Raw genomic sequence first — 12,258 nt, forward strand, 5'->3', positions numbered from 1 at the left:
ACCCAGATTTTGAAAACTTACAATTAGCAAACAAAAATAATTCAAAAAGGAAAGTGAGAATATGAAGCTGTTAGAAGGCCCAAATGAAACTTCTGCTGGTTCAAAGTGAACTTTTTTGACCAGACTGTTTTGAGTGGAGATATTTGCATTTTCACTGAAGAGTTGCTCTGTATCATGTCGGCCTTCTTTCTCGCATTCTGAATGTCTCCCTTTCCCTGACTGAGTTCTAAGCTTAATCACTTTCTCAGCACTGAAGGCTTTTATGGTAATAAAATGTGCACAGTTGTTGCTGATTGGACTCTTTCCTCCAGTTATGTTTTTCCAGCAGAAAAGGTTATCTCAGACTCTGAAGGACAGCTTTATCATTCAAGTGGATTTTCTTCAACATCACAATTGCTTCCTTCTCTCTGTCATCAATCAATCACAGCACTCAATCCCATTCACACCTAGCCTATATACACAGCAGGCCTATCATAGACTAACACCATGCAAAATACATGCAAAGACACTGCATACTGATTTTTCAGTGCAGATAAATGAATCTTCCACCTCAAGTATGCAATGTAGAAAATACTTCTTTTAATTTCACAAGTCAAAGTCAAACCAATAAATAAAAGAATGTGATGAGAATATTTAATCTCTGTTCCTTGTTTGATTCAGCCAGGTGACAACTTTTAAGTTGACTTCATCCATCACAGCTTCCTCAGCTTTTGCTTTCACTGTCAGTCCATGGCTGCCTCCTTGTATCCATAAAACCTCAACCAGAGCTTTCATTTCCCTTATTGTCCCATTGAAGAGTTCCTGAGTCAAGACAGAGAGCAACATTAATGTTGTGGCATAGGTTAGGAAGCATAGGAATGTGGAGTAAACAGCAAGTTCAGAGAAGCAAGAAAAGTCACATTTAAATCACAAACGGTGCAACAAGCACAGTTAATATGGAGAAAATGTGAAATAAAGCTGCAACAGACTCTTCTTGCAGCCTCCCTCACCCTGTCACACATGTTGTCTTTAGTGCCCGACACAAACAGCACACGCATGTGGTCAGGAAGCAGCCGGAGATCCTCGCTGCGTTGGCGGTGGGCGTGCGTCTGTCCCGGTGGGTGCAGGGGGAAAGACAGACAGAGGATACCCTGCACTCTATCCTCCGATTCATCGCTAAGCTGTCGAGCTAGAGTCACAGCTGCCCGACATCCCATAGATCTGCCTGTGGACGGCTCACGGTTGATTAATGAAAAACAAATGATTTGACCTTGAAAAACCGCACAGGTTTCTCTACATGGCCTACAACCATGGGACATGTTACATTTACTATTTCCTACCTCAGCTTGTTTTAATCATTTCAGTTTGTCTGTATGGGTCCGACACCCACCTAAATTACAAATGTCTACTTTCACATTTCAAAGCTTCCCAAAAGTTTAATAATAATCTTGATTACTTCAACATGACCCTGGATTTGATACATCCAAAGCCTGTGATTTTGCTTACCTCCCAAAATGATATGGTTAATGGCAAACCTCTGTAGAGATCTCAAGTAGTCCTTAGGGGGAAAAAACAACAGCAGCTTGTGAAGCTTCATATCAACAATATAATATTGTGATATTAGTAGAGAGATGGTTGTTGGTGGCAGCTGATACTTACATACATAGCGCGATAAGCCCTCACTCTGTAGTCCAGGTTTAAAGCTTTACATGTGAAGCGCAGACAGATAAATCCTGATGATGCCAGACAGTGAGACAGAGACAGCAGATGCCTGAAGTTCATGTCTCCTCCTGCTCCGTGTGTCAGTACCACGGCTGTATGCACTGTATTCACAGCTGCTGGGACACTCAAAACTCCCTTCAGATGTTTTGTCCCGAACTGCACGTTCACTGCCTCCTGACAAAAAAAAATGACAGAAGAGGATTACTTCACAGTAATGTATGAGTAAAATATTAGACTATGTTGTACATAAACATGATAGTAAAAGTGACATCTTTAGCTTTACAAAACAGCAACAATGTGCAGATAACCAATTATGGAATTACTTATTGTTTATAATATGTAGCTCCACATAAAAGACACCTAATTAATCATGCTTTATTAATCCCTTTGTTGAAATTCCTTTTTCTGCATTTACTCATCCAATTGTAGGGTTCTATTATCACATTGTGGGACTCTCAGGATATCATGGGGGTCAAAAAGGTTATGCTCAGGGTGATCTGTCTGCAGTGGGATTCTAACGTTTAAACTTCTAATCCAACTCTGGAAAGAAAAACTTATGCATGTTTTTTTCCTCTGTATGTTGGTTTTCTGCAGATCAACGGTCCACAGTCCACACACATGTATGACAGAGAATAGAGTTAGGATTATGACATTATTCTCGGTATTCTTTTTATTCCTACTTTTCCAGATGGCCCCAATCCTCTTCCGTAAAAACATGACTGAAACTAATCTGTCGAAAACATTGACTTCCCATCGAGTGTATTCTCAAACAAAATATGAATATAAGTAAACCTGTTTTTAGTTAAGAACACACTTGCACCAATTTTTACTTTTTAACATTACTGAACTACAGCTTGACGAATGGAGCCTGCGGACTGTGATTTAAAGTGACGATAAAGTAGCAAGCAGTTCGTTGTAAACTTACCTCCTCCATCATTTCCACACCAAACCAACTTTTCCGCTTTAACGCGCGTGAAGAGCGCCACCCAGCGTACCGGAGGAGTCATTACACTACCATCACATTGACGCAATGTAAATGATATTTTCGACATGTGTATGAAGTCACAAGTGACATTGTATAAGGTTGGTAGGGAGACTGGTCCAGCAGCTTTGTTTCTTTTTACTGGTTGGATTTGTTTATTTGTTAGTGATATGCTGGTTTGGTTTGTAGACTGAATGACCTTGTTGCACTTGATTGGGTTATATCTCGCTGTAAAAAAACATAATGTGTCCTCGTGGCCAATAACAATACAAAAGACTGAACAAAAAGTGAAAACCACATAGTGTTCCCTCTGTGGTTTTCACTTTTTGTGCAGGAGAGTCTGGATGCATCGTTCTTGAAAAAACAGATAATTCCCTCCAGCAATGACATGAGTTGCCAAATTAGATTAGGACAGAGAACAAAAGCAAAACAAAACTTATAATATACAAAAGCAAAACAAAAACATTTTTTTTTATTAAAGATGAGAATGTCAAAGTTATACAATAAAGTCATTATTTGTGGGAACAAAATGGTTGTATATCAAATATGATGATGGGCTCTGTGGCCAACAGGTAATCACAGCTCATCCTTCACCTGAAAAAAAAACAAAAAAACAAACATGGTAAAATCAGAGAGGAAAATAATTATATCACATTATACAATATAATATAGTTTCAATGTTTCGTCACACACACAGTGGCTTTGCACACACCCCAGACAGAGCTGGACGCTGTACATTTAAGGAGTCTGTTCAAAACCAACATTTTTTTTTTTTTGAATTACAAATGAAAGTAAATAAATAAAACAAGCTGCCACACTTTGAAGCCACTAATGTTTGTCATGTTAATGATTTCTGAACAAATAGTCCTGATGTGGATATTACTGATATTTTTAATCAGCCTTTCACTGAGCTACCTACTTCAGTCATGAATCACAGCATGTCCTTGTGCTTAATAACACCCAGTTACTTTCTAGAGGTTCCCAATCCAAACATACTGTAGACAAATGCTTTGCTTTGTCAGCTATTGTTTAACATGAAACAGACGAGTGTGTGTGTTGACTAACTATTCCATCTATAATCTACAAGGTTGACTACTGGTGCATTGTGTTTGGCAGGGAACAGATGTGTCCATTAATACATTGGGTTTCATTAAATAAATTGCATTTATTGCTAAAGCAATATTACAGTATTCAAATGAAACTGCTAAAATGTGCTTACTAACAGATTACTGCTACCTTCAAGTGACCAGTGAAAACTGACTAATATATTGCCGCGCTGACAGCAGAATCAATTTCTTCATGAGGTGAACCTATTGGTATCTTTTACCATCTCCCTGTGGCAGGAACATTGAAACAGGTCATCAGCAGGCTGCTCCACCAGCTCCATGTCGTTGCGAATCTTTGGCTCTGTCACCTGGAGTTTGGCATACGCCTACAAGAAGAAAAGCACTGTGAGAAAGCGTTCCACTCTTGATACAGCTGACACCAGAACTCTTGGACTGAAGAAACGCTACCTCGAAAAGTTTGAAGTAGTAACAAAATATGCTGTCACCCGTGAGATGACTGCGGGCAAAGTGCTGACCGGCAAGTGCAATTTTCTTTGCCTGGAAGACAGCAGGTGTCGCAGAACCAGGAGACAATTTAGTATGAGATGCAAGAGGAATTCATGATCGGTTTTATTGAAGGCATCGGGTTGAATGGGAGTGTTTCATTCATACCTCGTCATCATGGTCACGGGCCCACTGGATCTTCTCCAGCAGGTCTCCCAGATCCGCCCTCACAGGGATGTAGTGCTCCCAGGGTTGTAGCTCCTTGTAGAAATGTTCATAATAGCCGGAATCCTGTTTGAAGACCACACTGTCTCCTGCCAACAGGTAAGGCAGGCGATACGCCGCAACTGTGCCATCTATGTTTATTTGGTACTTGTACTGATGGTGGACAGACAAAAATTATTCAATTACTCACATACATTCTAGGTTCCAGACTATTAAAAAAAAAAAAAAAAAACTGAACTCACTTATCTTTTTGTGCTTGTGCAAGGCATTTTTATCATGTTTATCAAAGTCTGAATACACTAACTTTACACAGCAAGCACTATGTGGTGGAATGAGCTTGACTTCCTATCTCAGTCTTCTCCTCTGGAAGAACTAACTCCACATAAATAACCACAACGCCACCAAATGTAAAAAAAAGAGGAATGCTTTTCATTTTGCTGTAACTCAGTTGGTATTTTTCCAATACATAATGAAAATTTCACCTTAAAAAAGTCAAAAAAGGAGACGTGTTTGACCAGCGGCCCGTACAGACTCTCATCGTGCTTGAAGAAGAAGAAGTTGGTGAAAGCAGCGTCGACGACGTCAGGGTGAGCCCTCGAAAGCTTGACCAGCTCCAGACGCTCCTGACGACTGTCACGGCCCCTCCAGAAGGCCGTGGCGTTTTTCTCTGACCACGGCGGCCCTGTGTTGGCTTGAACGGACATCATATCCAGGCTGACTCTGTTCAGTGGAAGGAGACAATGCTGTATGTTTTTTTTTTTTTTTTTAATGTTTTTGCTCTAAATTGGCAAAATCTACACTTCTGCCAAAGTTACTGCTGTACTCGAGTTGTACTCTATACAGAAATGCAAAACAAGTATTTGCTGCCAGAAAGAGTCGTTGTGACTCACAAATGACAGTGCCATACCATAAAAATATCCAGTCAATGGGGCTTCATACCAAGCAAAGGTGAGACGGAAAAAAAAGAGGATAATTGTGGTTCATTCTCATTTTATTAGTTGTGTTTCAGTGTTTTTTTCACTTTTATCAGAGAAATTACAAAGTGAAGGAGACCAACAACTTTAGGCATTTTACAGAATATTAGTGAATTTACTGCCTATCTTTAATCTGTTATTGAATTTATGAAGTTATGTCTAAGACAAACCTTTTTTCATTTCATTAATTTTAAAATTGAGAACACTATGTAATTACCGGTAAATATGAAAGAGTGTGAGCCACTGTCTCTCCGTTTGCCGTGTGATGGCCTTTAATTTGTATATCTTGCCTTGACATTCAGCTGAAATTGGCTGCCGCCACCTGCAAGTCTGTGTTATGGCTGGGAAAACGTACCTTCCCATGGTTTCGAGGACAGACTCCGTCAGGTCATAAGTTGGCATCACAATATCTCTGGTGTTGTTGGAGCCACACCAGGAGAAGATGGGGTGAAGTCTCTCCGTGGCTTTCCTCTTCTCTAAAGGCCAGTCGCCCAGATTTACAAAGAACTCCAGATCAGGGAGCTTCACCTGGACATACGGTCCCAAGAAGGAAAAATCAAAACAAATATGTCTAATAAGTCATTCATATATTTTGGAAAATTAAATTTGGGAATATTTTGCACAATATTCATCACAGTGAACAAGAAAAATATATTTTTTTGGTAACTTAGCCACATGCTTCAATTGGTTAAAAGAAGAGGCAGCAAAATAGAAACATACCTTCCTGGTGAGAGACAGAAGGATGGCATCCATGAAGATTCTGAAGCCCACATGCTCTCCAAAGGTTTTGACATACGCCTAAAGAAATACACAATAATTTATACACACTTCGAAGGTTTATCCCATTTTAATTCACATCACAATCACAGCTGGAGGACCCACATAGCATTTAACAGAATTAACAGTTGTCAGCGTTATCATAGCGCAATATAACCTCAGTACACATAATGGGGTGTAATCTACCTTGAAATAAAAACTGAATAAATAATAAAGAAGATAAAGAATAAAGAATATCAAATTCTCAAATATATGTTAGTAAAGACTAATTGTGGAGAGGTGCTTATTTTGTGTACGTTATCTACTGTACATCTGCTTCATGATTAAAAAACAACCTGTCCTTCAACAATATGGGACCTTTAACTTCAAATTGGTTTTATGTTAGGGAGGGCTGGTACGATTTCATAATCAGAGGAGTTGACCAGTGTTGAGTGCCACCACTGATAGGATCATAGTGATGCTCAGGGGTTATTTGTTCACCGTCAGTGTCTGCATTCATTTATGCATCCTTTTTATGATTTACACTGTAGTTTTCACCATGAACCAACAGGAAGAGAAAAAAAGAATGGAAGGCTTCTGGACAGGTCACTGCGACTGAAAAGCAAAAACTAGTTGGAGCTGTGAAATATGAGCTCACAATCACAACAGCCAGTGGGATTGTTGCCAGGCTGGTGAGCACAGGTGTGGAAATATCACTATCCACAATTTACTGTCAAATTTGCCAAAGGAAACACAAAGACTGGCCCAAAATGTTCTGATGCGTCAAACCACAAAACCAGATGAGGCCGAAAATTAACGTTTACCAAAGTGACGGGAAGCCAAGCGTGTGAAACATGAAAATGTCACATGTCACTCCTGCCAGAATCCCGGGCTTTATTCAAAACTGCAACAGCACATCAATTTCAGGAGAGCAGACTCCGATCCCATCGGCCAGATATTAATCAGTCTACTGGACTATGTTGCCAAACACACTGACAGTGCAGCCAAAGCTATTATGAGTGACCGCAGAGGAAGATTCAAGCCAAGCCAGTCAGATTTATGAGCTTTTCAGCAGCTGAAACGGTGATTGAAGAACGAGGGCGGCAAGGAACAGCATGTCTGACTGAAGGTGAGGCTGAATGTTATGCCAGTAGGTTGAAGACGAGGGTTTTATAATACATTATCGGTTCAAGGGGTGAATGTGAATTCCCTTTAAGAAAAGAGATGATAAACAGCGTTTTGCAAAACGTGAGTGAATGCATGAAAAACTACATAAAGCAGGAATAAATGGGTGTATGCACAAACAGAATAAGAACATTGAAGCTGAACATGTAAAATGTAACGATACTATAATAAAACCAAAAGAACTGTGAAACTGTTGAAAAAAAAACCAAAAAACAAGAAAACTACAGGATGTTCCCAGGTAATGTTAGCCCTGTGTGACCAGGGCTGTAAACATATCACCATTACAGGCACCTGGACTGACGTCCACAGTGGTATTTTGAGAAGGTTGTATCCTTAAACTGCTCCTACAGGTGTGACACATGGCTTCGGGCTTCTCCACCTGACTTCACAATGCAGTCCTAATTATATGTCTGCTTGACGACACTCTTCATTATTATACAGCCAGAACTACATTTGAAAAGAAGGACTCCGGTTTTTTTTTTTTACTGCTTGTGTATTACCATCCATATAAGAGACACTGATTGAAGAAATCTGACACATTCACTGCATAATACTGGTTTGCTGGTTGGGCAGGGTTTAAAGAAACCCTTCATTAAAGGCCATAAGGCAACTGCACCACACTGTCCTTTAAGAGCATAAACTCCAATGTGTTTCACCTTTTTGATTTGTCATTGTTCACCGTCGGTGCAGCAGATTAATTTCACTCGGAAATCTAAAAGACGGCCTCGCTGCCATTTCAAAACCAGCAAAAGAAAAAAGGGTGAAATTATTCCACAAGGGAAGGAAATGATTCTCTGTAAGTGGCTCTGTCACCTCAACAAAGTGTGGGGAAATAAATCGCCTTCAGCTGTTTAGAATAAATGTATTAAAAAGGCAAACTATAATGTGGTTTGTGTTTTTCGATGCTGATCTTGATCAGTTAGCTGTTATTTTTGTTTTATTTAGTTTTTTTCACATTTGTTGTCTTCTTAAAGTATAAAATAAAATAGGCATCAAGCTTTTGTAAAAAACGAAAACCCTGCGCTCACCCACAGTGACGATGACAAATGTATTTTAATGAGAATTATCGGCGCAGTCCTTCAGCAGCATGTGAGACCTTATTACAAAACTGGCAATGTGGAGATTTTGTGCTAATCTTGACTGTAACATCTAAGGTTTTGGGTGTGAAATACCTTGTTGTCTTTGATGGTGTAGTGACAGAGGCTCTGGCGCTGCCCGAAGCGCTCCGGTATCTCCTGAGCATTCAGATCAGGGTCGACACTCGTGTATAGAGACAGGTCTCTGTCTATCTGGGCGAAGGACTGAGGACAGTGCATGTGAGACTCCCACACTGAGCCGATTGGCTGGGGACACAAACAGCCCTCATGATAGACCGGCCCTGCAGAGAATAAATATACGCTTGTCACCTTTGTCTTTTAATCTCGTACGTTGTACATGTCCCATCCAGAACACTCACGCCCTACATCTTATACCTTTAAGGATGAACGGTGACTTGGCAACATGGTTGTCTTGGAGCAACACGTGGATGTGGAGGTCCGTGTATGTGGCGTACATTCGGTAGCGGACCAGGAATGAGCCATCCTGACGATCCAGGACCTGGATCCAGATCCTGGTGAAGGGTTCTGATGGAGACAAGATCTTCACCTCAAAGGACTTCTCACCCGGTGAAGTGGTTAAACTGAGGAGACAATGAACAGCTGTTAAGAATTATATTTGACGACATGTCATCCATTTTGATTCTGATGCTTTATTTCAAGTATATAATTCCAGAGCTATTCCAGTGTTTCTCAACTTTTTTCTCCCATCAAGATTACCTCGAAGAAAGCTGCTGATCCCCTCTTTGATGTATTGAAGCGTTACAGTGAACAAACACTGGTGGACACACTTGGGCAGCCGGAACCCAAAATTCTGTTCTACGTCATTGAAGGAATCTTTTATGTCTTTTTTGACATCTTGACTTCACCTCTGTGATCTCTGGTGTTCTGCCAAGGAAGCCAAGAACCAAAGTGTGGAAACTACTGATACAAACTATCAAAATGACAGATAATTCTCCAGAATTGGGTCATAGATGGAAAAAATTTGATTAATGTAGTGTTTACATGCTTTGCTCAGCAAGAATATCCCGCTGTTTACCTACAGAAACACTTTGAATAAATCCATTCATGGCTTGTTAAACAGGTTTAATTTCCATGGGACATCCTGGTAGAATAAAGATGGAAAGAAAAAACTAAATAAAAATCTGAAATCTGTAGTTTCCCGATGTGACTCACAGCTTGTCAGAGTTGTTATTGTGTCTTATCGGTACCAGCAGACAACATCGGCATCATGTTTTTGTAGTAGGGAATGAATGGAGCTGGAAGAGTGAACAAAAGCACGTGTAAAAGTGACACCTCAACAGAAAGTAGGATTAAATGGACCCGTGGAGGTGTTTGTGAGCTGAAAGGAGTCATTGGAGATTGTCTGACATGCTTTTGCCTGCGGCACACACTTTCATGTCTGCAATTTCAGTTTACATTTCAGTTTCCATACTGCACATGTGCAGGGTTTGTTTACTATGCTGTCGGTCATGTGGACACACACAATCTGCTGTCTCAAACACATACAATATACAACAGCCCTGATAATGATGTAATCAGGGCTTCAAGATATTAGATAAACTTGAGATATGGTATAGTGTTGGCAAGTATTGAGATAAAGATATGATTTGTGCTAAATACAGAATCTCACGCAGATTTATGTCTTTGTGCTTTCTACGTCAGATAAATAATTGTCATTCTTGCTCTAAGTGCTTATGACTTGCACAAATTGTATACTGCATATATTAATATCACGATAATGATAAATAAATAAAAAATGTTACTAATGCTTCTTAACAGAATAATTTAGGGTACTCATCAATCAATCAAGTTTACATTTTACTGTACTATTTACAACACATCTTGTTGTGCTGTTACCTAAACAACAGATGGGACATCACATTGAAATCTACATTTATTCAAATCTGATTCTGATACAGAAGACCATTTCCTGAGCTAAAGTAACACTTTTTTGGGTTGAACTACTTATTAGCTACTGAATTTCATATGACTGCCCCAATTTTCAAAAATAAGTAAAATCTCATATTTAATTGGAAAGAGTATTTGAATGAAGTGTTGTGTTTTTTGGTAATTGAAAATAGATAGTTGTAATAACTGTAAAATGTGGTTTACCATTTACCTGCAAATATAAACTTGTTCTCATATCAAAATTAGAGCTAACTAACAAACACTTTAACTTGCACCTTTAGTTGCAGTGAAGAGCTGTCTTCAGAGGCAATGGCTTTACAGTGTTCCTAAAATGTTTTCCACTGCACAGGGTTATTTCAATCATTCCTAGACTTCTCTAGATTTTTTAGGATTGTGTGCAAAGATGCTAATTTATGTACTTACACTTACAAAATTTCGTAATATTTACAGATTGTAAATAAAAATAAACGATACTGCACTTTTAATGGTTTTATTATCACTGGGCATATGCTGTTGGGTTGCAAATCATAATTAGGTACATTTCACAATTAAAAAAAAATGTAGTTCAATACTTGCAAAAAATCATAGGTTACTACCAAGTACTACCAAAATGTCAAATACTATTCAAACCTTTTGATTTGGTTTGTAAGTTTATTGGTTTCAGGAGAAAAAACAATGTAATTTATATTTACATTTATTTAAAAACAAATTGCCAGAGAGTGACTCTATATACTTCAATTGTTTGCTCATAAATCTGATTTAAAGATATGAAGTATATTAAATCAAATGCCAGCCTTTCACAGTGTTTCTACAAAGTTACTTAAGTACTTTTAGAGGACAAGGAAGAGTACTTTTTCTTGTGAGAGTACAAATCAAGAGTGTAACAGTGGTTATACTCGAGTATCATTGTGGCAGCGAGTGACTAATTCCAAGTGGGAACAATGGAGAACGTCAAGTCTGGACTGGATCAGTATTTGAGTACAACTGTTGGTACCTTGGGAGCAATTTTTGTGTTGACGAGTTTAAGCGTGCAATAACTAGTTTTAGTGTGCAGTAACTAGTCCGAGATGTGCAAACTAGCTTGAGATGGTGACATGTGGAGAACATGCAGTCTGAACTGGAGCAGAGGGAAGCGGGAGGAGATGGGGGAGCGATCCGCCCAGGCCCCACTGGATACTCACTTCTTCCCCGAGCTGTCCACCGCCTGGATGTAGAAAAACCGAGCAGGGAGGACAACGTCCGCCTCCAGTCCGGATCCCCACACCAAAGTGTTGGCAGCAGCGGGAACGGAGGCCCCCGGAGCTCCGGGCGGAGCTCGCGGCTGTCCGATCACCGACACGCAGAACGGCAGCAGCCAGAAGTAACGACCGGCCGACATAGCGGCTTCACGCTCTCACCGGGCCGCTGGAAACCCTCCCCATTCCAGCTTCAACGACGCCCGCGGGCAACACTTTCACCGGGAGTGACACGAGATAGCGGCGGCATAGTCTGCACTCTTTCCTGTGAACATGGTTAAAGCGTTCTCGCCGGTCCAGAGTTCATCTTCAGCGACTCCCTAAACGCTTCACAGCATAGTGAATGAGAGAAGGGGGCGGGATCAGACGACGAAACGCACAGACTCCGTTGGTCGAGATTTCACTGACCTTGATCTGATTGGCTGAAATAATCTGATAGGAAACATGATTGGATGATGAGAGCAGCTGGATCGTGGCGATGCATAAATAAATTCATCATTGATCCAGAGGGCGGTTCAAATAAACACTGAACTGAAAATACCAAAAAATAAAATTCTACAATTAAAAGAAATATTATATTACTGTCTCCTAAATATAGATTGATTGTGTGGTTGTCTATCTCTGCGTTGTGCAACTGTATTAAAC

The 12,258-nt window shown here is 40.0% G+C and overlaps 2 protein-coding genes across 2 annotated transcripts; both read right to left on the minus strand.

The window, feature by feature from the left end:
• Positions 1 to 633: 633 nt before the first annotated feature.
• Positions 634 to 2,638, minus strand: tex30 (testis expressed 30; the record flags this gene model as incomplete). Its single annotated transcript, XM_080498151.1, has 5 exons — positions 634 to 801; positions 990 to 1,204; positions 1,486 to 1,537; positions 1,639 to 1,875; positions 2,627 to 2,638. 5 exons carry the CDS (start codon positions 2,636 to 2,638, stop codon positions 634 to 636), a joined length of 684 nt encoding a protein of 227 aa, XP_080354277.1.
• Positions 2,639 to 3,128: 490 nt separating this feature from the next.
• On the minus strand, positions 3,129 to 11,933 carry poglut2 (protein O-glucosyltransferase 2). Its single transcript, XM_080498610.1, has 10 exons — positions 11,560 to 11,933; positions 8,846 to 9,051; positions 8,546 to 8,751; positions 6,153 to 6,230; positions 5,788 to 5,960; positions 4,941 to 5,178; positions 4,402 to 4,611; positions 4,198 to 4,287; positions 4,011 to 4,115; positions 3,129 to 3,277 (listed from the first exon to the last, which is right to left on the minus strand). Exons 1-10 carry the CDS (start codon positions 11,754 to 11,756, stop codon positions 3,260 to 3,262), a joined length of 1,521 nt encoding a protein of 506 aa, XP_080354736.1. The 5' UTR covers positions 11,757 to 11,933; the 3' UTR covers positions 3,129 to 3,259.
• Between the last annotated feature and the right edge of the window lie 325 nt (positions 11,934 to 12,258).

Source organism: Blennius ocellaris (assembly GCF_963422515.1).
Source record: "Blennius ocellaris genome assembly, chromosome: 6".
NCBI classification, from domain to species: Eukaryota; Metazoa; Chordata; class Actinopteri; order Blenniiformes; family Blenniidae; genus Blennius; species Blennius ocellaris.

Excerpts from the sequence above, each read along its gene's own strand:
- poglut2 (XM_080498610.1), bottom strand. The coding sequence starts at position 11,756 with ATGTCGGCCGGTCGTTACTTCTGGCTGCTGCCGTTCTGCGTGTCGGTG. Across the intron at positions 5,179-5,787 it reads GTCCTCGAAACCATGGGAAG|AGTCAGCCTGGATATGATGT; the intron begins GTACGTTTTCCC and ends TCCACTGAACAG. Across the intron at positions 4,288-4,401 it reads CCCGTGACCATGATGACGAG|GCAAAGAAAATTGCACTTGC; the intron begins GTATGAATGAAA and ends GCTGTCTTCCAG.